Source organism: Podarcis gaigeae (genome assembly GCF_964106915.1).
Source record: "Podarcis gaigeae genome assembly, chromosome: 17".
Taxonomy (NCBI): Eukaryota; Metazoa; Chordata; class Lepidosauria; order Squamata; family Lacertidae; genus Podarcis; species Podarcis gaigeae.
In genome coordinates, this window is record NC_139694.1 from 41,517,750 (window position 1) to 41,544,327 (window position 26,578).

The following is a 26,578-nucleotide window of genomic DNA, read 5'->3' on the forward strand; positions in this document are numbered from 1 at the left end:
ATAAATACTGATTGAACACACAGACGCACACGCTAAGGCCTTGTCAGACCCATCCTTGGACCTTCATACCATAACATCAGCATCCCCTTGGCCCACACAGAGGCCCCCTGCACCCATCCCACTCTCAGAAACTTCGGGGTTGGCTAGGGGAGTCCTAAGCTGTTTCCAGGGACTGTTTAAGTCCTGTTCCATTGCTTTGGTTCCTCATCCTAATTTAAATACCTTCTAGCATTTTGTGCATGTGTGTGCACACACAAGAGAGCTGCCCTGATGGGGAGAAAAGGAAGCCCCTGCCCCCAAGAATAAAAAGATCTGAGACACAGCAATTTTCTTCAAAGGAAGGAAGGAGAAGGGAGGAACAGCCCCCTCCTCAAACAGGTGCAGTGCCCTTAATAAGGGGGGGGGGAGGCCCTGTCCTCTTGGTCCATACGGAGTGCAGTGTGAAGGGCTGCCCTTGTCCAGGAGAGGTGGTCAGTCTGCTCTAGGAAGGCTATCAGAGCACAGTGTTCTCGGTGCAGGTGCCCCCCAAGGAAGAGCGGAACGCTTGCAGCTGGGAGACCCCATGGAGATGGACACAAGCAGCCGCCACCACCAGCACATGGAAGATTTGGTGGGAGTGGAACTGGAGCAGGAAGAAGAGGGAGCAGGAGGGGGGAGAGAGAGAAAGAAAGAGAGAAAGAAGCTGAACCCAGGATTTCTGATGGCATGGGCTCTCTCCACGTGAGGCTTGCCGGCTGGAGAGTTGCTTCCCCCCAACCCCTGTGAACCAGCGATGGGGAACCTGCACTACAAGCCCATCATCTTCAACAACTGCTCCTGCCGGCTGGGACCAAGGTGGGTCAGAGGTTAATGACATTTGGAGGGACAGAGGTTCCTGTTCCCCCATCCCTACTTTAAACCCACCAACAGGTTTAAACAAAAATCCTGGAGGGAAACAATGACCCAGAGAAGCCAGGAATGCTTCGCTTCCCAGTTTAGTGCTTAATTTTAAAAGGTACCCAACACACTTGTAGAATGCAGCCTGCCTAAGCTACTTGTATTCTTCATTAAACCGTGTGAGTTATGTTCACTCAGAAGTAGGCGTTGTTGAGGCACCATCTAAAGCTGCAATGCCACTAGAATTGCTTTGCTTTGCATTTTACAGCTCCGCGACAGACAGAAATGTCTAAAGTGAACCTTACTGCATCAATGCTTTTCCATGCTGGGAGAAAAGCCAGACCAGTTGAACATCTGACTGTTGTGAAGCTGTCAAAAGTGCAAGATTTCTGCCCAGAGAGACAGAAAGAAGCAACTCTAATGGACACTTAGGTATTTCTCGGCCAGGCCAGGTTTTTCAGGTACAGTGGTACCTCTTGGTTAAGAACTTAATTTGTTCCGGAGGTCCGTTCTTAACCTGAAACTGTTCTTAACCTGAGGTACCACTTTAGCTAATGGGGCCTCCTGCTGCCGCCGCAGTTGTGCAATTTCTGTTCTCATCCTGAAGCAAAGTTCTTAACCCAAGGTACTATTTCTGGGTTTGCGGAGTCTGTAACCTAAAGCGTCTGTAACCTGAAGCGTCTGTAACCCAAGGTACCACTGTATAACGATTGCATTGTCTCATTTTGTATTGCATTGTATTTTAGATCAGGGATGGGGCCTTCATGACCCCCCAGATGTTGCTGGACTACAGCTCCCATCAGCCCCTGACCCTTGGCTGTGCTGTCTGGAGCTGGTGGGATCTGGAATCCAACAACCTCTGGTTCCCCATTCTTGGTTTACAGGAAGCTTAAATAAATTCAAGCATTAATATCACAAAAATGGTGGGGCTTCCTTGTGCCAGTGTTGCTAAATCTGATTCTTCAGACCCTGTCAGACCTGCTGGAGGTGGCGGCGGGCTGGCCTTGGGGTTCCCAAGCCTACTGGTTTTGGGAGACTTCAACGTCCATGCCGATGCCGCTCCCTCCTCACAGGCTCTGGACCTAGTGACTTCCATGGCAACACTAAGGCTCTCCCAGTTTGTTTTGGGCCCCACTCATCAAGCAGGCCACACGCTGGATCTGATCTTTGGGGCTGGCATAGATGAGATCATGCTCCCCTCTGTGGAAGTGCCATGGTCTGATCACTACGCTCTGAAAGCCAAGACTGACTTCCCGCTCCTCCCCTGCTCGGGTGGCGAGCCTATTTGGGCTCACCCGCGAAGGCTGATGGATCCAGATAGATTCCGTCAGGCCTTGCGGGACCCTGCTCCTCCTGGCAACTCATTAGATGACCTTGTTGAGGACTGGAATAACCAGCTCTTGGCAGCCATCGATGAGATTGCGCCTAAGAGCCCTCTGTGACCCCGTCGAAACCAGGCCCCTTGGTTTACTGAGGAGCTCCGGAAAATGAAGTGGGATCTCAGACGGCTAGAGCGAGTATGGTGACGGACTCGTGACGGAGCCTCAAGAACATCTTAGAGGACGCTTATGAAAGCCTATGAGATGGCTATGAAAGCTGCTAAGAAATCTTACTTTGCAGCTTCCATTGCATCCGCTAGTTCTCGCCCGGCACAACTTTTTAGAATAATTAGGTCAATAACAACCAAATTTAGGAGGACAACCAAATTTAAGCACAAATTCGACCCACAGCTGTGAGGCATTCACGAGCTTTTTTGCAGAGAAAGTCCTGTTGCTCTGCCGTGAGCTCCCTGCCAATTTAGATACAGTGACTGAACTGGAGGCCCCTCGACTGACTTCAGGTCCAGTGTTGGACCATTTCGATCAGATATCCCCAGCCGATGTGGACAGACTCCTCCAAGCTGGAAAGCCCACCACCTGTCCTCTTGACCCGTGCCCATCTTGGCTGATTAGAGGGTGTCCAGAGAGGTGAAGGCCCCCCTGGTTGAAATTATCAATTTGTCCCTTGGCACGGGGACATTCCCAGGGGAATTGAAGGAAGCAGTGGCGTGTCCGCTCTTAAAGAAAACTTCACTAGATCCTTTAAATCTATCCAATTACCGCCCAGTTTCAAATCTTCCATATCTGGGTAAGGTAATTGAGAGGGCGGTTGCTGAACAGCTTGGTAGGTTTCTGGAGGAAATATCAGCTTTAAATCCATTTCAGTTCAGTTTCCGTCCTGGTTTTGGGACCGAGACAGCTCTGGTTGCCCTAACAGATGATCGCCGTAGACAACTGGATCGAGGCGTGTCAGGACTGCTGATCCTTTTAGATTTGTCAGCAGCCTTTGACATGGTGGATCATGATCTTCTGGACCACCGCCTCGCAGACGTGGGGATACAGGGCATAGCCCGTAAATGGCTGTGCTCTTTTATCTCTGGTCGGGTCAGAGGGTGGCACTAGGGAGGGAAATGTCGTCGCGCCACTCCTTGGTGCGTGGAGTGCCGCAGGGCGCAATCCTCTTCCCGATGCTTTTTAACATCTTTTTGCGCCCCCTTGCCCAGATTGTCCGGAGCTTTGGGCTGGGCTGTCACCAATATGCTGATGACACTCAGCTCTATCTGCTGATGGATGGCCACACCGACTCGGCCCCAAACACACCGACCAGATGCTTGAAAGCTGCGGCTGGATGGTTTTGTGGGAGCCGATTGAAACTAAATCCTTCGAAGACAAGAGGTCCTATGGCTGGGTCGGGATGGCATGGGGATGAGGGACCAACTCCCTTCTCTTGCGGGGGCCCAGTTAGTGCCATTGCCTTCCATTAAGAGTTTGGGTGTAATCCTTGATGCCTCCCTTTCCATGGAGGCGCAGGTTACAGCAACAGCCAAGGTGACATTTTTCCACCTTCGCCGCATCAAGCAGTTGGTCCCTTACCTTTCCCGCCCCGACCTGGCCACAGTGATCCATGTGACGGTCACCTCCAGGCTTGACTACTGTAATTCGCTCTATGTGGGGCTACCCTTGAAGCTGTCCCAGAAACTCCAGCGGGTGCAGAATTCTGCAGCGAGGCTCCTCACGGGGTCTCTGCCGTGGGAGCATATTCACCCAGTGCTTTTCCAGCTGCACTGGCTCCCGGTGGAGTACAGGGTCAGATTTAAGGTGCTGCTTTTGACCTTTAAAGCCCTTCACGGCCTAGGACCCTCGTACCTCGTACTTACGGGACCGCCTCTCCCGGTATGCCCCATGGAGAGCCTCAAGGTCCATAAATAGCAACACCCTAGTGGTCCCAGGCCCTAAGGAAGTTAGACTGGCTTCAACCAGAGCCAGGGCCTTTTCAACACTGGCTCCGGCCTGGTGGAACACTCTGCCTCATGAGACCAGGGCCATGCAGGATCTGATTTCTTTCTGCAGGGCCTGTAAGACAGAGTTGTTCCGCCTGGCCTTTGGCTTGGAACCAATTTGATTCTCTCCCCCTCTTTCTTTTTTCTTTTCCTTTCTCCTCCTGCAATGAGGCTATATTTTAATATTTTAATGTTTCGATATTTAATGTATTTTAATTTTGTTTTTAAGTTGTATTTATTCAACTTATTTTTATTATTGCTTGTTAGCTTCCCTGAGCCCAGCCTTGGCTGGGGAGGATGGGATATAAATAAAAATTTATTATTATTATTATTATTATTATTATTATTATTGGGCAGAAAAAGGGCTTCTGCATCCCCTGACCCTTTTGACATCCTGTGGCCAAGTGTGTCTTCCAACTCTGAGCTTTATTGTCCCTTGAGGAAGGAGATATTCCAAACCTGACATGAAGATGCAGGGAATTCAGACTCACAGTTTTTATCTTGCCCTTAGACACCCCAAAGGCTAGTTCCTCCCGCACAACACGTACCCATATGTCACACTTGCCCGGGAAGAAGCGTTCGGGGATTCGGGCAGCGTACAGGCCCACGCCCAAGATGTAGAGGATTGCCATGAGGAAGAGCCAGCCAATCTGCCCCACAGTCGTGGCCTTGATGAATCCTTCAGCAATCATGAAGTGGAGTGTGGGCACCAAGCCACTCAGCCCCAGGCCCAGGAACACCCCTGTCCAAGAAATAAGAAAGGTCACTGTGTGGATGAGCTCCTCTCGGGGATTAATAGAAAGAAGGCCTTATCTGGTCTCAATCCTAGAACTAAAGTTTAACGTCAAATATGGAGAATAGAAGAGCATGTACAAAGAAGCCGAATTATCTAGACCAATGGTTCCCAGACTCCCTGCTCCTGCACCAGGACCACTTGAAAATTGCTAGGGGTCTTGACAGACCCCTCAATGATTTTCTGTCTGTGGTAGCAATTGTACTGTACTGTGCTAGATGCTGTATGCTTTTTAATTGTATTTTTATTTAATTTATTTATTAAAATTTGTATGCCATTTCACTGTAAATGAAATCTCTAAGCATTTTACAACAGTATAAAATAAAACAGGATAGTATTAAAAATAGGTATTAAAATATTCCATGGAATTCAGATTGCTAGACTCCAGATTCCCATCATTCTCAGCCAGCATGACCAGTGGTCAGGGTTGAAGAGAGTTGGAGTCCAACAATATATAGAGGTGCTAGATTGGCCATCATCTATAGCCATAGGATAATAATAATAATAATAATAATAATAATAATAATAATAATAATAATAATTTATTATTTGTACCCCGCCCATCTGGCTGGGTTTCCCCAGCCACTCTGGGCGGCTTCCAACAAAGATGAAGATACACTTGAACTAAAGATGAGACTTGAACTAAAGTCTGGCTCTCCCACTAAACCTGTTGCCATTATGCTACGCTAGTTCCACACATTGTTATGTACTAATCCTGTTACTAGCTTCCAAGTGGGAAAAATGCCTTTAACAGTGTGTTACTGCACACTTTGGCCATGTCACAGAATCATAGACTTCTAGACTCGGAAGGGACCCCAAGGGTCATCTAGTGCTGAATCTCAACTAAAGCATCCCTGACAGATGGCCATCCAACCTCTGCTTAAAAACCTCCACGGAAGGGGAGCCCACCACCTTCCAGGGAGTCCATTCCACTATCAAATAGCTCTGACTGTCAGAAAGTTCTTCCTGATGTTTAGTCCAAATCTCCTTTCTTGGAGCTTGAAGCCATTGGTTCAGGTCCTCCCTCCAGAGCAGGAGAAAACAAGCTTGGTCCCTCTTCCATGGGGCAGCCCTTGAGATATTGGAAGATGGCTACCCTATTTCCTCACAGTCTCATTTCCAGGCTAAAGATACCCAGCTCCTTCAACCACTCCTCAGAAGGCTTGGTTTCCAGACCCTGGATCATCCTGGTTGTATTTTTGCACTACCCTCAAGTTAAGCTTTTGCTCTGTAAAAATTTGTATTTTGCTAGTAAACAGAACTATTTTAACCGAGCTTGATTTCCAATGTGATTCCTGGTGTAGAAGTACTATATCTCAACTGGGAAATGCATTTATCAGAATGAGATCCATTCTGAGGGTCCAGCTGTGTTCTGGCACTTTCAGAGCCTACGGCTTTCTAACTACATGGGTGTGTTCTAAGGAAATCCTCCAATGGGGCCCGATCCATCACAAGCAATGCCAAAACGACAATTGTGCATGATTACCTGCTCGGACGGCCCGGTACTGTGGGGTGGCAAAGTGGTCCCACTGCGACACCATGATGGCCGTGACGCCCAGGACACAAATGATGACGAGGTAGATGAGTTGGGGTTGAGGTGAGCAGTAAAAGGAGTAATAGAGCCAGGGAACAAAACTGCCCATGGTGAGCAGGGCGATTCCAGAGTAATCCAGTCTGCACAACAGAAAGCAGGGTGGGCTTGCCAGTAGACAGACAGAGCAGGCAGCCCTCCCCCAGCACCAGGAGGCTGCTTGAATTTCCCATGATGCCCCTCACATGGCATGTGCTACTGAGGCCAATGTGGGAGATGCTTCAATTTTTCATGCTGCCCCAGGCAGCACTTGGTTGGGGGGCATTGTGGGAAATTTAAAGGGGGCTCCCAGACCTAGCCAGCTGATGCTGATCGACATTAAAAGGGGAGCCCAGGGTAGACCCCATTGAGGCACAGGGACTGTATGCTAGAAGAGTTTGAAGAAGAGTTTGGATTTGATACCACGCGTTTCACTCCCCTTAAGGAGTCTCAAAGCGGCTAACATTCTCCTTTACCTTCCTCCCCCACAACAAACACTCTGTGAGGTGAGTGGGGCTGAGAGACTTCAGAGAAGTGTGACTGGCCCAAGGTCACCCAGCAGCTGCAGGTGAAGGAGCGGAGACGCGAACCCGGTTCCCCAGATTACGAGTCCACCGCTCTTAACCACTACACCATACTGGCTCTCAATGCTTGGCATTATGGCAGCACAGAAGGACAGAGTGACACATCTGCACAAAACAGGGCAAAAAGAAGGGGACCAATCTGCATAAAATTTGCACATGGTAACTTATACACACAGCTGCAAATTAAGAAATAATTACAATAATTAAATGGAAATGAACACCACCTCACCCTAGTAGGGAAGACTTGGACAGCTTGCCAGCTGGCTCTGTCTTCTGAGCAGGTGCTGCTAACTGTTGAGGGCAGGGCGGATAAAAATCAATGATTTTTTAAAATAAAAAATCGGGTTTTATTATTTAAATTGGATTTTTTAAAATTTAAATTGGATTTTTAAAATAAAATGCTTTTGGAGGAAAAAATCTTTCTAAAGATAGTTTTCTATTTAAGTTACATGATAGTCCAAAGGCTATTCATTAGGAAATAAGGATTTGTTTTAAGTTTTTCATGTGTGCTAAAACTCAGTTATGGAGTTATGGATACATCAGTTATGGATACATATGCTATAATGTTATTGTTTTAGTTAAATAAATTGTTTAAATTGTTATTAAGAAATTTGTTATTTTTCTCCTTCCAATCAAGTACAGCAGAAAAGTTGTCCAAATAGAAACAGTTAACTTATTAAACCTCACAATAATTTCATAATTATCTATCTATGTATTTCTAATAGTATAACCAAATCAGTATTTTTGATATAACTGTAAAAACTACTCTGAACATTTATTATTCCAAAAATGAAGCCTTCATCTGGTTGTAAATATTAAGATTATACCAGCAAGAATGAGTCTTTCTGTAAAAAAATAATTTAAATCAAGTCTTAGTGCCTAGTGATTTAAATCAAATCCACCCTGGCTGAGAGGCAACTTCAAGGGCCCCCTCCCTCTATATTTAAACCACACATGGCCTGAGCAGCCCTCCCATAGAGAATACCTTCAGATAAAGTGATGGCCCCTGACAGCCCTTCAGAAATAGAGGACAGTCCTCTGTAAAGTAGGACACATGGCCACCCTACCACAAGGACTTTGACTCTCTTAAAACCGTCCGTGCATCTATTGCCAGCCAGAGAAGAGCTCCCTACTGATGCTCCAAGCACTTGGGTCTCTTGAGAGCTTCAGTGCCATGGAAGATACTCTTGCTCCTCACCGTCTCCCACTTCCCATGTGTCCCAGAAGACCTGGGGGGGGGGCAGGTGAAGCAGGCAGGCGGTAGACTTACTTGGAGAAGGTGCGGGAAACCTCCTCTGAGTGGCAGTAGACTGTGTGGAACAGCCAGGAGAAGCAGAGGCAAAGGATGGCTCCCAAGAAGAACATTCCAAAGACAACACGCTCCTGGATGGGGGCAACGTACTTCATGTTGGGGCTGATCATGTATCCAATGCCCAAGACCAAGAAGAAGAGGAACCCTGGGAGAGGAAGAGAAGAAAGCTGACCACATCTCTTTCTAGATGTCTCCACATACCTCAACCACACTGAAAGGGTGGTCCTCTCAGGAATTTGGAGGAAATGACTCTGCTCTGCCAGAAGCAGGCAGAGGTCACCAGCAGCCCTGCACAAATAGAGACCTGGAGGGGGCCGTCTCTGGGCCTGGCGGTCTGTGGTCACTTCCCCATGAAGTCAGGGGTGTCAACTGGAAAAACCTGAACCTGTGTCCCATCCCCCCTTATCTCTCTCTCACACACAGTTTCCCTGCAGCACAAGAGAGGTGCATATGCAAAATAAACAAGCAAACAGAGGTAAACAAGTCTAATGTTCTGTCCTGAGTACTTGCACAATAAACATTGAAGCTTACTAATACAGTGGTACCTTGGTTTCCAAACGTCTCCATTGACGAACATTTCAGTTTTCGAAGGCCGTAAACCCGGAAGTAAGTGCTTCAGTTTTCGAACATGCCACGCAGCTTCCGCTGAGTGCAAGATCCTGAGGCCTAGCTGTCGGCTATTGAGTTTTCAGTTTTCAAATGTTTCAGAATTCGAACAGTCTTCCGGAACGGATTACATTCAAAAACTGAGGTACCACTGTATATGAAAAGTGAAGCTCACTAACATAGTGATTAGAATGCAGACTGTCAGGAAACACCATCAGTGAACCATATTTGTGTTACCTGTTAAGTATCTTTTATGCTGATTTTAAAAAAATATTAACAAAGAAGATGGTAGCTATATTCTGAAGCTGAAATAGTTTGCTATGATGTGAGACACAGAAGAAGAAGAAGGAAGCTAATCCAGATTGCCCCCTTCCTCTTCCCCCACCACACCAGGTTCTTGCTGTGCGGAGCAGAGCCCCATGACTGACCAAGCAGATGTGTCCAGATGTTGCCTGTCTCCGTGTGGAGGCGGAAGATGCTTCGGAAACAAGCACGGAAGGAGGGCATGGGCGGCCGGTGCCCATGGAGGAGGAAGTCATTGTCCTTCAGCCAGTCAGGCAGCACATCATAAGGCATGACACGCCAGCGACCCTCCCAGACCTACAACGAGAGAAAAGACGGAGGCTGTGTAGACATTACTGGCTTAAAACGCAGCTAGGCCGTTCTCTTTTTGAACTTTGGTCAGAGCTGTTTTGAGGAAAAACACACTGAAACATAGAACTTCATTTTTTTTTAAATGACAGCATGCAGTAGATAAAGGATAGGCATGGATTGTGGTTAATGCGTGTACCCCACTTCTGCAACCCGTGGTGGGAGCACGCTGGGTGCAGAGTGAGCAGTACTGTGAGTGCAGCCTGAGGCTAAGGTACAGGAAAGGATCTTGCCTGTTGATTATACTAGGAGCTGAACTATTCTAGCTGAACTAGAATAATATGGTATTCATCTTTTGTAAGAGTGAACTGTGTCTCCATAATTCAAAAAAGTAAACTAAAATCAAACTGTTCCCCCAGTATCAAAAGTATGTACATGTGTGCTGATTCTGTATGCTTCATTTATTTTTTTTAAAATGGGGGTGGGGACACTGCTCTAAAGAGATTTTTTTTACAGCAAGCATAAGGAAGTTTTAAAGTGTCATTGCATTTCATAAGGAACACAGAAGATGTGGCTTTTGAGAGTGCTGAGAATATTCTGTAAAGAAAACAACAACCTCCAGGGCTGCTTTGGTGAAGCAAAGCCAAGAGTTCTCTGTGGATTCAACTTCACAGCTGAAGGAGGAACAGAATGCAGTTCCCTCCCCGCTCAACACTCTGGCAACAAAGGCAATTCCATAAATACCTTTTCAGAGTCCCACTGAGTTCAATGAGGCTTACTCCCAGGTCAGTGGGTATTAGTCTGCAGCCTGGTTCAAGCATCCTCACCTCAGGGCCACAGCAGAGGTGACCTGGGCTTCCATGCTTGTTGCTCATGCATCTGACTCACTAAGTATAAGGTGTGGGGCAGGAGCATGTTTGGGGCATAGTACGGGGTGCTCCCACCTCCATTAGCCCAGGCACTTTTCTCCCAGCCTGACAGACACTGGAGGTGAAGCAGCCCAGGAGACCGGGGCAGACGATAAGGTGGCAATGTGTGGGTGTCACCGTTCCCATCATTCTCATGCCACCTTTTGGTGTAAAATAAATAAACAAGCCAGACTTCCAAATTCATTACACATGAGTGTGGCAGACAGGTAAATATACAAATAAGGATCTTGCTTCATCTTGTCTGCTTTGGCACTTCACCATAAACACACTCAGTAGGCATTAGCAGTGCTGCCAATTCTCTCAGCCCGCCATTTGCAATGTGGGACAATAATGATGCTGGCCTACCTTACAGGGCTATGGTAAAGCTTTGAACATTTGAAATGTGCTTATATAAATGCCACGGTTGTTTGTTTATTGTGGGTTTTGGTTGGTTTTTTGCCAAGGTATATAAATATCTTAAAATATATAAATAAATGCAGTGGTTGGTGAAACCATGCAATTAATTCTGAGGTCAACCAACCAGTGGGGTTGCCACAGGCCCTCAAAGCCCCACCCTGTTAGTTGTCACTTGCCTGAACCCAGCAGCAGTCCTCCTCCTCCTGTGCAGCAGCCTCCTTTTCTGTTTCCTGACCCCTCAGGCCAGTCCTTTTTGCACTTTGTGTGGCCTTCTCTCCCTTGCCCATGGCCTCCCTCAGTCGAGGGCCTCCAGGGGACCCCATCAGGAGAGAGGGAGCACCACTGGGCTGCTTTCTCTTCACTGGCTTCCAGATACTATGCCCCGTTGGGCTTGGCCCTGAGAGCTGGCTGAGAGCGGGGTGTCATGGCAGAGAGGAGAGCCTCTTGCCCAAGACTACACTACTCCATCTCCCCCTCTTCTCCAGGGTTGTGTGACTGTTGAGCTTCCCTGCGCCTTGCGAAGCTGGGGAGGAGGCCAATGGGCAGTAGCTGAAGTCATAATATCAGACCCGTGGGCACTTTTGTGACATGCCCAGTTTGCCTTAGCACTGATTGTGTAGCAGCCCATAAAATGGAGAGGATGGCCGGACAGCCAGGGGGAGAACTGGTGTCCAGTTCCTCAGGGCAAAACTGAGGAAGAGTGAAGCAAGAAAAACAGGGAGCGCCCAAGGAGGCTTGTTTTGAGCCAGGACTGCTCACAGGTGCTTCCCAGCCACATATGTCACTCACCTTCAGGACAAATTCTTCCATCTTCTCCATGGCATGCTGGGCTTGAAGTGGCAACATCATGACCCGAACAGGATCTGTGCCAACCTCATTCTCCTCTAAGTCTGGATCATCTGTCCCCCAGCCTGTAGGCTCAACCCCCATCACAATGCCATCCTGAAAGAAACCACACACAGCAGAATGAGGTCCTACCAATATAGCTGGCGAGGCATAGGGTCACCCATTGTTGGAAATCTGATGGGTGCTGGTCTGATCTCCCAGTTACTGCTGCTGCTGGAGGATCAGCAAAAAGAGGGGAAACGGAACTGGGCGTAAGGGTGGCCAATCCTCAGCCAATGCAGAAGGAAATATTCTCATGTGAATTGTTGCTGTTGCCAGAATTCACAGTGTTTTGGCTATCGTTCTCCGGCACAAGTTTCCATACAGAAGAAGAGCCTTGCTATTGGATCAAGTCTGGCGCTGGGCTTATTAGGGCTCTGCAACTCCAAAGAGGGATACAGGGGGGCAGGTAGAAAAGATCAGGCATCCCAATGGGTGGTCTTGGTGGCACTCACCTGGCCGATGTCCTCTTGCAGCAAGGGTCTCATTTCAGCGACAGCCTCCTCCCCCCGGTACCCTGCGCACCACCCAGCCCTCTCCTTCAGGGGCTCCATGATGGTGGGGGGGAGGGGGTCACAGAGTTGAGGCCTCTTCACAGGCAGAGGCTAGTGCCCTTTGCAAGCCACCAGCCCCATGGTCCCCACTGTCTCTGTGGGAAAGCAGAGGGGGGAGGGGGAGGGGTGCAGAGGGATGAATCCTTTTTTCCTCTCATAAGCTTCAAGAAGTGCTAGTTGCCCCCTACCAACTGTTCTACAGCTGCCATGCCACCAAAAGAACCGCACCCTCTCTGTTGGTCCCACAACCCACAAAAGGCTGTACCCTTCCTTGGCGTCCCTGCCATTTCCCCCAGACGGACATCCACAATCGGCCCTCCCTCAAAATCTACACACCAGTACATTTTGCAACACCCTGCAAGGAACCTTCTTCTGCCCCAAACATTTCCCTGGTCTCCAGGTCTTGTGCAGCCCTTATTCCTGCATCCACTCTCTCCATTGCTCTCTGCCACCCGTCTGTGACAGCACACTTGCCCACCAGGCAGCGGGTCACCGCTGATAGCCTGCCCCCTCTCGTTGCCCAGCAACATGCTGAGGGGAATTTCCTCTTGGGTGCAGGTGTGTGGCAAAGGCGGCCCCCACCCAGATGCGGGCTGGCAAGCGGAGGCCCAGGTTGCCTGGGGCCATGGCTGGTCCCTCTGCCTCCACTGCCGCTCCCCCATTCTTCCAATGGCCCCCTCCCCACCAGCCCCAATTCCTGGCCTGCCCGCCCTGCCGGCCTCCATCCCCTTCCCCCGCCAGACTCCTCGCCCGGCCCCTCCATCCTGCCCTCACCCCGCAGCCCCGAGCGGCGGCGGCGGCGGCGGCAGCATCAGGACCAGCTCCCGCCAAGGCCCGCCTCTCTCTCCCATTGGCCTCCCTCCCCGCCCGTCACGGGCATCCTCGCCTTGGAAACGCGGCCGGGAGAGAGAGCACTTCCGGCTCCCGCCAGCACCCTCCCGGCCGCGTTGCCATGGCGACGCTTCCCGGGGCTGCGCGTGCACGCGGCTTTGCTTATTTATCTCATTAGAAAATATTACGCACCGCTTCCTTTTATTTTATTTTGCTCTAACACGCAAAGCGGCGTACAAATCCTGTACATAAAGCAGGCCGGTCCCTCCGACGTGGCAGCCGCGCTTCCCGAGAGAGGCGCGCTTGGCCGGCAGCCCCGCGGGAACGCGCGCAGCAGGAGGCGCGCCTGCCGGGCACGAGCCTCTCCCTGGAGGCCCGCTGGCCCTGAGGAAGCCGCGCGGAAGAGCGCCGAGCAGCGGCTCCCATATGGTCTAGCGGTTAGGATTCCTGGTTTTCACCCAGGCGGCCCGGGTTCGACTCCCGGTATGGGAAGGTGCGCTTTTTGTTCCCTGGAGTCGCCCAGGTCTCCTCCTTTTCCCCCAGGTCGTGGCGCTGCTGCGATGGCCAGCGGCAAAAGGCGCGCATGCTTCCCATCGCATTCAAAACGGCAAATAAAGAGCGTTATCATGACCTGAAGCACATTTGATTGGGACAAGTGGAAAGCGGAGGGAGACTGAATTACAAGATGTTAAGTGGAAGAGAGAAACTAAAATGTAAAGCTTCCCATACCGGGAGTCGAACCCGGGCCGCCTGGGTGAAAACCAGGAATCCTAACCGCTAGACCATATGGGAGGCGCCTAGCAGAAGCCTCCTTCGCTGAACCTTGTAAGACAGGGGAGAGCGGGTCACACTTTGCACCAGGATGATACTATTTCTTCTCTCTCTCTTTTTTGGAAGAAAAATGAAACAGAAGCATTTCCTAGGAAGATTTCTATAAGCAAGTGTAACATTATTCTACTTCGGGAAACAATATATTTGTGTGTGTCTGTGATCACTTTTTTCTCTTCCAAAACAAGAGGGTGCCGTGCAAAGCACATGGGCTGCAGCGCTTAACCCAGCATAACCTGCCACCCAAACCTCTCACTCTCAGGCACTTCGCATGTGCAGACACCTTCCTTACTCGCTTTAAACAGACATTTGGAAGATTCTTCTTGCCTGGCCTAAGGGGTTATTTAGTAGCAGATGCTCTGAAAAAAAGGCAAATTGTGCAGAGCGGGGGCAGGAAAAGATCACTTTTCCCATACCGGGAGTCGAACCCGGGCCGCCTGGGTGAAAACCAGGAATCCTAACCGCTAGACCATATGGGAGAAGCCCGAACAGGCATCGGGTAATGTACGAGCCAGTCCAGGGCAGAGATGCTCACCGCTACCCCCTCCGGGGAGAGGAGGGAATTGCATCCTCGCGCCCCTTCCTATTGCAAAGGCCTAGCTTAGGCAAGTCACTCAAGAAATCGCGGTGTTTGGGCGGTTTTGTAAGAAAAAGCTCAACAACTTTGGGGTTTGTCTAAAAGAAGCGCAACAACTTTCGGGGTGTCCTAGATTTTACTTTTTGAAATATGGCAACCCTAAATTATTGCAGCTGCCTAACTGCAGGATTGCTGGAGAATTTGGGTGTCTGGATTTTGGCATTGCGGCAGATGGGGCTGCGAGTCTGCACTTCCCTGTGCCCGCTTGCCGGAATTTCAGGCTGCGCTTGCCTTGCCCTCCTTGCGGGAGTCTCCGGAACCAGCCCCCCCGGGCAGAGAACGGGAGCGCGCCCGCCGGCTGCTTTCGCAGGATCAGCGCCCACCGCCCGGCTCGCCCCACCTCGTGTCCTGCTGCGAACAGAGATCAGAACTTGTAAGAAGAGCGGCCATCCCAGCCCCGCTGCAGCCTCGAGCCCAGCGCGCTTTCGAATGCAGTTAGTTCAGCAGATGCAAACCCAGTCCTCCTCTTCCTGTTCGCAAAGAGCCTTCTATAGAAACAGCCTCAGGAGCATTAAAAGGTGGTGCAAAGAAAAGCTGGAATGGCTTTGAGACTTTTAAATTCCCCGAGTGGGGCTCGAACCTTCAGTCCCCGGGTCAAAGACAGCAGCGGGCAACTGCGGGGGGAAATGTGGGTTTTTCTCCCCCAAACCTCTCTCTCGTGCGCACGCGTGAGCGAAGGGAGCTGAAGTGCGACGCCTACTGACCAACTGCGGAAGCGCGCCCTTGAATTTGCCCCCCCCCCCCCCGCCTTCCAGTCGCGCATCGAGACCGATCAATAACCTCTGAGAAGCCTGCGGCAGATGCGCGCCCGGCTGACGGGCAGTTGCTTGGAGGCCTGGCAGCCGCCTCGCTGCTCCCCTTTGCTGGCTCTGTTCCTGGAAGGCCAAGGCGGGCTCGGCCGCGCTTGCAGCGCCGCGGGAGAGAACTCACTCCAGGCTGCAAGCCATTGAGAGGGCAGCCGCTCGCGGCTCAGGAGGGGCAGCCAGTCGCCGGTTTCTCGATACGTAGATCACTACCAGAAATAAAACTAGTTACAGATAGGTAGCCGTGTTGGTCTGCCATAGTCAAAACAAAAAAAATTCCTTCCAGTAGCACCTTAAAGACCAACTAAGTTAGTTCTTGGTATGAGCTTTCGTGTGCATGCACACTTCTCCAGATACCTAAATAAAAATAAAAATAAAACTAGAAATAAATAAAAAATAGAAATAGAAATAAAACTGTTGGCGCGCCGTTTCTTTGATACTATTTAATTCTCCATCCTGGCATGCATTAAAAGAGATTGCCATTCCCATACCGGGAGTCGAACCCGGGCCGCCTGGGTGAAAACCAGGAATCCTAACCGCTAGACCATATGGGAGTGAGATAGAGGAGGAGCTTTTGGCTTAGAATCTAAAGAGAGCAAGGAAATGCAGCAGAAATGGGGAAATCCTCTTTTTGCCAGTCATATCAAGGTACTTGCTTTTGCAAGCACTTCTACAAACTGCTAGGAAACCTTAATCTGCTTCTACTTGTTACACCCACAATGCACCAGATTTTCCAATGCTTGCCTTTCCCTCCAGTTGCCACACCCACAACCGGTGTCCCTCTCTTGCAAACTTTGTTTCTTCACTCTATCCTTTAACTTCTTCTGTAAAATATTGGCAGGAATCAATTAGATCATAAAGCTGAGAGTAAACACACTTGGTCACCCCAGTTCAATCCTGGCTGGATAGTGATCTTTTCAAAGCTACAAACTCATGTGAAATTGCCCCTGCGCTGTTCTCTGCTCTGGTTTCCAGTCCTTCACTCTTCAATTGTTGGCAGCTCTCCCACAATCTTAATCATTTTCAAAGGACACCATTCACACATTCAAGCTGTCAGTTCTGAAACTATGTGTGATGTAACACTTAAGAATGTAAACATTTTCTGTATTGTGAGCTTATATAAGCCTCATTGTATTCACCTTAATATGCAGTTACATGACTACTTCCCATAATAATTATAACATCATTTCCAAAGTAAGTCTGCACTGCCCCTCCCCCTCTGCAGCGCTGCCCTGAACAGCTCAGCTGGTTAGAGCAGGTGCTGATAATGCCAAGGTTGCAAGTCTGATCCCTATATCCATCTGTCTCAGGATACAATGCTACATGTTCCTGCTGTAGCAGGAACCCCCCCCCATCATCCAGTTTGTACAAACTTCACACACACTCACACTCACACACTACATACGCCACACTTCTGTTATAAATTCATAGAAAAAGCAACCATACATTGGATTTGCACTGTTCCATTTTTATTTTATTCCATATGACAAGGACTATCAAAAGGGGGTGGCTTGGTTCTGGTCAGCCATAATCCCTTCACCATCTCAGCACATCCACAGGAGCCCTGCCCAGTTGTTATGCCAACCCTGATGATCCCAGACAGAAGACAATCAAGATCACAAAGAACTTGCATATGGGAGTGGATTCAGCATGGCCTGAAACAAAGGACAATGATCAGATCTTCCCTCTGGGGGCAGGAAACTGCAAACTCCCCTTTGTCTCCTGGAAGTGACTCAGGGGGAGGGGGGAAGGGAGGAACCAGCCAGGTGACAAGACACTCAGGTTACCACCAACTCCTCCCTCAACCCCTCCTTTCTGTAATGTATGCATGATGTTACCACCACAACTCCTCCCTCAACCCCTCCTTTCTGTAATGTATGCATGATGTTTCTGGGGATGGGCTTGACCTAGAGGAGGGGAATTTCAAAAGTTTTTATAAGACCTTGCACACTATTCTTCTGGGTCTTTCCTCTCTCCTGCAAGTGAGGGGAACACCCTGTTGCAACAGTTCAATAAAGGCCAAGCCTACAGGCTGCTGTTTTGCTCCAAGTTATCCTGGTTGGGGTCTTTGTTTTGTCCAAGGGAGCCCTCAGATTTTTCCGGTAACAGTTTGGCGACCATGCTCAGGGACACTTGGTTCTCCTGCGAAGGTGAGGAGGGAGATAGAGGGGATCGGGCGCCACTGGGCAATCTTAGCCCCGGGATCCTTCTTCCTCTCCCTGCCTCCTCTTTGCGGGCGGTAATCAATCGTCACCAAAAGCCCAACCAGGGGGAGCAAAGGCAAGGTCAAGCCGGCTAAGGGGAAAGGATCCCGGGATCCGCGGGGGACATCTTCAAACGTGAGTATGGTTTGAAGTAAATACATTGGGAGGGGGTGGAGAAGCAGCGTCCCCACGACAGCCAGACTTTCCTTTTTTCATTTCTGACGTAGCCCCTCGGAGTCGGCCGGGTGCGTCTTAAACTCTCCCCTTTTCTCCCCCGATTCTCCCCTTTCGGATAGTGGCCAGGGAAATCGCGGAACTTTACTATCTGACGTTACCTCTCGGAGTCGTCCAGGGACGTCTAAAACTTTCCCTTTTCTCCCCCAATTTCTTTTTCGGAACGTGGCTGGGAAATTGTGGTACTTTTACTGTTTTCTGACGTTACCTTTCGGAGTCGTCCAGGAACGTCTTAATCTCTTTCTCCTTTTCTCCCCCGTTTTCCGTCGTGGAGCGCAATCCGGGAAAACGCGGCACTTTGTCATTTCTCTGATGTCTTCCCTCGGAGTCGTCCGGTGGCATCTTTCAAAAGTATTTTAACGCAAGGTCATTTGCTTCCTTTCAAAACTTTGTTTTCTTGGACCCCGATCTGGCACTGCACTGCGCAGGCGTTCAGTAGGGAGCCCAAACCTAGTCCAAAAGGCTAGGCAGGAGGCTGTTGTGGAGGGTAGAGCAGGAGGTTCACAAATTGGGGCCCCACACTAGGATTAGTCTTGTAAACAGCGCTGATGTAAAGGAATTCCGGGCAGAGGGACCCGTGGTTTGATTTTCCGGGCAGAGAGACCCGTGGTTTTGTTTCAGGTTTAGGTTTGAGATTTCCAGAAATTAATTCGTGATTTATAGATAAGTAGGAATTGTGTTAGTCAAGGATACTTCGAGTACTGAAAGGATCTTTTTTCTGTCCCCCCTTTCTTTCCCATTGCCCCTCCTCCCTTGTCTGTGTGCGTCCACTCTTTCTGTCTTTAGCATACTTCGTTAACGAAAAAAAAAGCCTAATAATAACATACGAGAGAATGGGAGCTCACTAAACGCCCTAGCTGGACTCCTCCTGGCAACAAAGCTTCCATGAAGCCTTTTTGCCCCAGAGAGGATTCTAATATGCCCCTCCAGCTTGTCATCTCCAATTGAAAAAAATAAATAAGAAATAAAGGGGCAAAATGGTCTTTCCAAGTACAAAGTACGAGACTATTGTAACTTTTAGTGGGTGGCTTAGGCCCACCACCTGGAACCCAGGGCACAGTGGCCACCCCAGGGATCCTTCAACAAAATCAGGGTGTGAACCCTTAGGGAGAGCTGAACACATCAAATTTGTGTTGTTAAACTATAACCTAAAGCTAGAACATGAAACCGTAAACTTAATGGTGCTCAGAAGGCAGTAGATATAATAACAGCCCAGCCTGAGAGCCCACGCATTAGAGATCTTAGTTTCTCTTTAAAAAAAAATGAGTAAGAGATGTACTCAAAGATTTAGAAATATTTCAAGGGTTTGTATTTACATTGGCCTCAGCATCCACAGACTGTTCTTAAATGCACATAGTTTTAAATTACAAGCTTGCTTCAAAATTTTTAAATCTAAGGAAGCCATGCTGGGCCTTATCAATCTGAAACAAGACAAAATGGAGAATGAAGTGTGCAAATGTTTGTTATTTGAGAGAGGCTCTAAAAGAGAATTTTCCTCCCAAGTGGTAAAATCCTGTATACGTGCTACTTGTGCTCTGAAAGGAGGATTACCCCACCTCCTTCCTCTAGTTTTAAGTGAGGAGGGTGATTTTAAGTCTAATGGTAAATGATGTTTTGTTGTAACTTTTGAGTTTGTGAGTACACCTGTGTTCCAGTCTATTTTGGAATGTGAAGTTAACCTAATGTTTCTGCTGCAAAGGCCTAGTTGAGCACAATTGCTCTCTCAAGCTAAAATGCAGTGTATGTATTTCATTAAGCATATGCCTATGAAAGTATGGTGTTCTTTCTAAGAAAAATATGTGAGTCCAGTTTGAACTTTGATTTGGTTGGACAGAAGAGTTATTGTAAGGCTCCTGATATCAGTCTCTATAAGACTTCCTGGCCTCTTTTCTCAGAAAATGCCCCCCCCCCCTGTTTCATTCTGTCTCTTTCAGTTTTTTTTTCTCCCTTCTTACTTCTGTGCCAGGTAAATTTACTCCCGAGTAAGCTTCCTGTAAAGGAAACTGCAGGGGGGGGGGAGAGAGCAATATTTCCTAAGGTACCCTGCATCTCACTTTCCTATCTGTAGTTATTTTTTAAAAAAATCATCATCATCTAAATTAGGCTTACTATTCCTCTGCAAGTTCAGGAAAAAATTGTTCACTTTTGTATTCCCTTTAAATCAAATCTATGGCTGTTTTAACTATGCTTAATAAAAGATCCTCTTCCTATCTTAGGAAAAAGAAAAAGAAAAAAAACCCTGTTCACTTCAACCTTCCTTTAAATATCATTTCTATAGGAACTTGCATTCTCTAGTCTAAGGAAGCAAACTCACTCAAACTATCTCAAGATCTGCTAAAACGGTTCTGTGTAAAGTTGGGTACTTTTCTTTTCCTCTTCCTTAGTACACAATAAGAGCATAGATGTTTCCTTTCCCAGTTGAAAATCTGTACTTAAATGTATATGTCTTTTTGGTAGTACAAATCATGCTGTGAAATCTTGCTGTGAGCCCTATATTTTGGAGGGTTGGACTAGATGACCCCAGGGTCCCTTTATTTTTTTTTCTGATTAAATTTTTATTTCATGGAAGTAAAGAATATATACACACACACACATATAAACATACAAAAGTAAAAGTATTACACAGACAAATAAAGATAAAGAAAGAAATAAAAATAAGAGAAATATATAAAAACTTAATTTTCACTTTGGTCACATTTCTTAATCTTCATTTTCAAAACTTCCTTTACCTTTCCCTAAAATCATTCGAAGTAACACTTTAAATTACACATTTCTTAGTATATATTGTCATTGTACCTTTTTATATACATTTCTTAGTGTATATTAACCTTACATATTATTTAGTCTCCTATTCTCTTTAAACAATAACTCACCATCTTTCACAGTGCGTCTCTAAATCCCTTTAGCGTTATTTTCCCTTGACTAATAAGTTCCAAGTAATCTACATATTTTCCCCAATCCTCAGTGAACTTTTGGTCTCTTATGTATCTTACTTTGCCTGTAAGTCTGTCCAATTCCATATAATCCAACAGCTTAAATCTCCATTCCTCCACCGTGGGTATCTCCTGCTTTTTCCACATCTGGGCCAGCATTACTCTTGCTGCTGTAACTGCATAATATACTAATCTACGATCTTCTTTTCTTATCTCATAACCCAATATACCTAGTAGGAAAAATTCTGCTTTCTTTGGAAACGTATATTTTAAAATCTTCTTCAGTTCTATATAGATTTTTTCCCAGAACTGTTTAACTTTTCCACACTCCCACCACATGTGATAGAAGGAACCCTCACTAACCCTACATTTCCAGCACTTGTTATCCACCTTATACATTTTCGATAATTTCATAGGTGTTAAATACCATCTGTAAAACATCTTCATTATGTTTTCCTTTACCGTTACACACGCTGTGAAATTTAGTCCTTCCTTCCAGAGTTTTTCCCAATCTTCAAATAGTATATTATGTCCTACATCCTTTGCCCAGCGAATCATTACACACTTAACCTCCTCATCCCCTAAACTCCAATCCAACAGTATCCTATACATTTTCGAAACAATTTTTTCTTCTTTGTTTATAATCTCCGTCTGAAACTTAGGTTCCTTCTCTGCATAGCCTCTTTCTTTAAGATCCTTCCTGAACATTTGGTTCACCTGGAGATGGTGTAACCAGTCATAGACATGTTCTTTAACCTGGTCGTATGGTCGTACAATCCATTTCCCATCTTCTTTAATTATTAACTGGTTATATGTTGCCCATTTACTTCTCATATTAATAGTCCTCGCACACATGACTTCTAGAGGTGAAAGCCAATGTGGGGTTTTTGGTTCCAACAGATTTTTATATTTATCCCATATTTCAACTAAAGGTCCTCTGAAAATATGATTCCCAAATCCCTTGTGTATCTTCCATTTATCCCGCCATAAGTAGGCGTGCCAGCCGAAGTTGTTATCGTAACCCTCCAAGTCTAATAATTCCCTGTTCTCTAGCCTTACCCAATCTTTGACCCAACATAGGCAAACCGCCTCATAATATAATTTCACATCCGGCAAGGCGAAGCCCCCCCTTTCTTTTATGTCTGTTAATAGTTTAAACTGAATCCTAGGTTTCTTTCCCTGCCATATGTATCTCGACAACACTCGTTGCCACTCTTTAAAGATTCGGCTTCCTTTAATTATAGGGATAGTTTGAAATAAGAACATCAACCTCGGCAGCACATTCATCTTAATTGTGTTAATCCTTCCCCAAAACGACAGTTTCAGCCCTCCCCAAATTTCCAAATCTTTTCTTATTTCCCTCCACGTCGATTCATAGTTATTCTTAAACAGATCTATATTCCTAGGTGTTATCCAAATGCCAAGATATTTCACTTTTTTAACCACTTCTATTTGCGTTTGCTGTTGAATTGTTTCTGTTAGTTTCTGATCCAAATTTTTACCTATTATTTTTGTTTTACTCTTATTTAATTTGAACCCTGCTACCTCTCCAAACTGATCTAATTCCTTTAATATCTCTCCTGTTGCAGTTGTTGGTTCTTCTGTCATTATAACTACATCATCCGCATAGGCTCTGATCTTATATGCATTCTGCCCAACTAACACTCCTTTTATTTTTTGGTTCTGCCTTATAGAGTTTAGTAGTACTTCTAAGGTCATTATAAACAGAAGCGGGGAGAGCGGGCAGCCCTGTCTTGTTCCTCTTCGTATCTTTATCTCTTCTGTCACTATATTATTGATAATCAGCTTGGCTTTCTGATCTGTATATATGGCTTTTACTCCATTAAAGAAATCCTCCCCCACTTCTATATGTTCTAAATTTTTCAACATAAAGTCCCAAATAACATTATCAAATGCCTTCTCGGCATCGACAAACATCATTATGGCCTGTTTGTTAATCTTGACAGATAAATACTCTAGCATGTTAATTATATTTCTTGTATTGTCTCTCATCTGCCGTCCTGGCAGGAATCCCGCTTGATCCCTATGAATAGTCTCTGATAGTAGCCTCTTCAGTCTTTTTGCAAGGATCCCCGCGAATATTTTATAATCTACATTTAGCAGTGAGATCGGTCTATAATTTTTGACCTGAGTTAAATCTGCGTCTTGCTTGGGGATAAACGTGATGTATGCCTCTTTCCAGGTCTCTGGGAATTCTCCTTTCCTTAAAATGTTATCCATAGTTTCTTTCAGAGGTCCCACCAAAATGGATTTCATCTCTTTGTAATAACCTGCGGTGAATCCATCAGGACCTGGGGCTTTTCCCCTCTTTAACTCTTTAATTACGTCTTCTATTTCATCACTTCCTATTGGGGTATTCAGCTGTTGTCTTTCCTCCATTGAGATTTTTTTCACCCCTTTATCCTTCAGAAATCTCTCTATTCTCCTTAAACTAATTTTCTCTTTGTTGGAATATAATCTTCTATAGTAATTGAGAAACTCTCCCCTAATTTCTTTAGGATCTGATTTCTCTTCCTCTCCCACCTTTATTTTGTTTATTGTGCTCCTTTCCTTCCTCTTTTTAATTTGCCATGCTAACCACTTGCCTGACTTATTTGCAAACTCGAAGTTTTTTTGTCTTAATTTTTTTATATTCCATTCCACCTCTCTGTTTATTATTGTGGCAAATTGAGCTTGTAAAATTTTTATATTTTCTTTTGCTTTCTGGCAATTGGGTTTTTGGGATAATTTCTGTTCGTTTGCCATTATCTGCTTCAAAATCTCATCTTTCCCTTTCTCTCTCTTCTTGTTTTTGATTGCATTCTGCTGGATAAAATAACCTCTTATTACTGCCTTACTTGCTTCCCATACTACGTTAGCTTTTGTTCCTTTACCGCGGTTTTCCATGAAATATTGCTTTAGTTTTTCCTGCGCTATCTCAACAATTTTTTGATCCTCCAGCAGATAATCCTTTAATCTCCATCTAAAAGTTCTTGGCTCCAGGCTTTTTAATTCCAACTCCATCGGATTATGATCTGAGAATACACTCGGTCTTATTTCTATTAGTTTAATTCTTGGGCATAATTCGCTTGAGATCCACATCTGATCAATACGTGACAACGACTGGTTTGGTTCGGAGTGGAAGGTGAATTGTTTATCCAGTGGGTGTTTAAGACGCCAAATATCTATCAAATTACCGTTATCTACCATTGAGAAGAAGGATTTTGGTAGCTTCCCATTCTTACTTCCTCCTTCCCTACACCTATCAGCTTCTAGAGAGACCACCCCATTCAGATCACCCATTAGAATAATTTTCTGATCGACAAATTCACATATTTTCTCTTCCAATTTTTTGAAAAATTCCGACTTATTATCATTTGGGGCATATACCCCAATTACCACCAAATTTTCTCCTTGCCAATTGATACGGACCCCTATTATTCTGCCCTCTTCGTCTTTAAATATTGGTTTAGCCTCAATCTTATTTTTGATATAAAAAACCACCCCTCTTTTCTTCTCTTTGTCCAAAGACTCAAATTCATTTCCTAACCTCCTATTAATCAGTATTTTCCTGTGCCTTCTTGCTACGTGCGTTTCTTGGAGACAAATAATATCTAGATTTTTCTTTTTCAGATATTGTTCAATTTTATTCCTCTTTTTTTTGTCGTTCATCCCATTAATATTCCAACTCCAGATTTTTAACCCCCATTGTTTCTATTGTTCCCTTAAATTTTCCTTATCTTTATAAATTTCCTGGATCTTCCTCTTCTGGCTCTCCTTCTGTCTCTTCATCCGGTCCACTCCCTCCCCCTTCCTCCTCTTCTTTTGATTCAGATTCTCCTGAGGCTCCTCCTTCCGCTCCCCCCTTTCCGTTCATCTCCACCCTTAATTCTTTATATTTCCTCAAGAATTTCCCAGTTTCCTCCTGGTTTGATAGCTTATGCTTCTTGCCTCTATATATAAAGGATAACCCTTCCGGGAATTCCCATCTAAATTCAATTTTATTTTTCTTCAGTGCTTGCACCAACAATTTATAAGAATCTCTACGTTTAAGTAGTCTGATTGGGACGTCTTTAAAGATAATAATATAATTTCCCACTATATTCAATCTCTTTTCCCTATTCCTTAAGAGTATCTTATTCCTCATTTCTTTATCCTTAAATGTTATCAGGCAATCGCCTGTATATTTCTTTACTCTTGTTGAACTGACCCGCATTCTAAATGCACTCTGCACATTTTTGGCCATTTCCTCGACTGTCATCCCCATCCATTCCGCTAACTCCTTTATTAATTTCTCCTTAACATTTTCATTTTGTGTCTCTGGCACCGCCCTCAATCTTAAGTTCACCTCCCTCTGCCTCAATTCATTCATTGCGATAATATCCTTCATCTCCTCCTGTGCCTTATTTAAATCCGTCACTTCCGCTTTCATCTTTTCCTTTTCTCTTTTAATATCCTTTAACTCCGATCTAGTCTTTTTTAATCCTTCTTCATTGAGCTGTGTTCTCCTAAATATCTCTTTTATTTGGCCTTTTAGTTCATTCACTGTCTCGTCCATCTTTTTATCCAATCTCCCAATCCTATTATCTACTTGTTCTAACTTATGTTCTACGTTGGTTTGACTCTGTTTAATTTCAGCAAGCACCTTCAAAATATCGGTCTTAAAGTCTGCCTCTTGTTTCGACCCCCTTCTATCGCTAGGAGTTCCCCCGTTTGTTCCCTTCTTTCCTGTATGCGACATCCTGTTATTTTTGTGTTCCCACCCCTCCCTGGCGGTGCCTTCCCTCCGTATTTCTTTCTAACTCTTTTGTTATATCTATCAGTCTTCTCAGCCTTTATTATGTTGACTTTCTATCCTTGACCCTCCTGAGTTATCCAACCCTTATTTATATTTTCCTTATAATCACTGTAGACACTATAAAAATTTTGCCCTTAAGTCCTTCAAATTCCTCTTCCGCCCAGTCCAGTTATTCCTCAATCAACTGGTCTTCTTTCCTCCAATCAGGCTGGGTGGTGGCTCGGAAACAACTAACAAAGGGATCGCAAAACCGAAAAGCAAGGGGAAGATAGAAAACAATTAGGGGGAGTAAAGGAGATGGAGAGAGAGAAGGGGAGAGAGAGAAGGGGAAGGGGAACCGGTCAAAGAATTAAACAATCTTCATTTCGCCACTAGATGTCGCCAGATCCTTAATTTAACATTAGCTTTTCGGCGTCTCCTCTCCCAAAGTTGCTCTCCCCTATAGTTCCAAGATATCAATTCAGTCTTTCATAAACAAATAGCAGTCCCAGTTTCTTTCTAAAATGTCCCTTTATCTTAGTTCTTCTGCTTTTAATCACTCACGTAAATCAGTATTTGAAAATTCCGGTTTTCATGTTCCAGTCCAGTAAAGGAAAAGAAAAAGAAGTCAAGCGCCTCAGTAATAGAAAGAAGAGAAAATCACCTACGGTGTGGTAGTTTCACTGGTGTATATCACTGTCCTTTTTTCCTCTCCCCTTTCCGCCTATTGCCAGATTCACTCTCAAAGGTTTCTAATGGCGGCAGGGGCTTCTCTTCCGGTTTGGAATCCCTTGCGTTTATCGCACAGAACAAAGAACAAAGAAGCGTCTTTTCTCCTCCTTTCCCCCTCCGTTTCGCCGAGGACGCCTCCCTCCAGATATTTTTCCTTGGCCTCTCTCCTTCCCCCCTTCTGTAA

The 26,578-nt window shown here is 46.1% G+C and overlaps 1 protein-coding gene across 1 annotated transcript; it reads right to left on the reverse strand.

Annotated features, from left to right (window-relative positions):
* Positions 1-313: 313 nt before the first annotated feature.
* On the reverse strand, positions 314-13,359 carry LOC310834943 (adiponectin receptor protein 1-like). Its single transcript, XM_083719523.1, has 8 exons — positions 13,190-13,359; positions 12,317-12,510; positions 11,766-11,918; positions 9,489-9,660; positions 8,413-8,599; positions 6,475-6,662; positions 4,744-4,937; positions 314-622 (listed from the first exon to the last, which is right to left on the reverse strand). Exons 2-8 carry the CDS (start codon positions 12,413-12,415, stop codon positions 494-496), a joined length of 1,122 nt encoding a protein of 373 aa, XP_083575649.1. The 5' UTR covers positions 12,416-12,510; positions 13,190-13,359; the 3' UTR covers positions 314-493.
* Between the last annotated feature and the right edge of the window lie 13,219 nt (positions 13,360-26,578).

What these genes read in the sequence shown, in the direction of transcription:
- LOC310834943 (XM_083719523.1), bottom strand. Translation starts at nt 12,415, where the DNA reads ATGGAGCCCCTGAAGGAGAGGGCTGGGTGGTGCGCAGGGTACCGGGGG. An exon ending in TGGAAGAATTTGTCCTGAAG is followed by an intron (nt 9,661 to 11,765) that starts GTGAGTGACATA and finishes CTCTCGTTGTAG; the next exon opens with GTCTGGGAGGGTCGCTGGCG. An exon ending in CGGGCAAGTGTGACATATGG is followed by an intron (nt 623 to 4,743) that starts GTACGTGTTGTG and finishes TTCCTGCTCCAG; the next exon opens with TTCCACTCCCACCAAATCTT.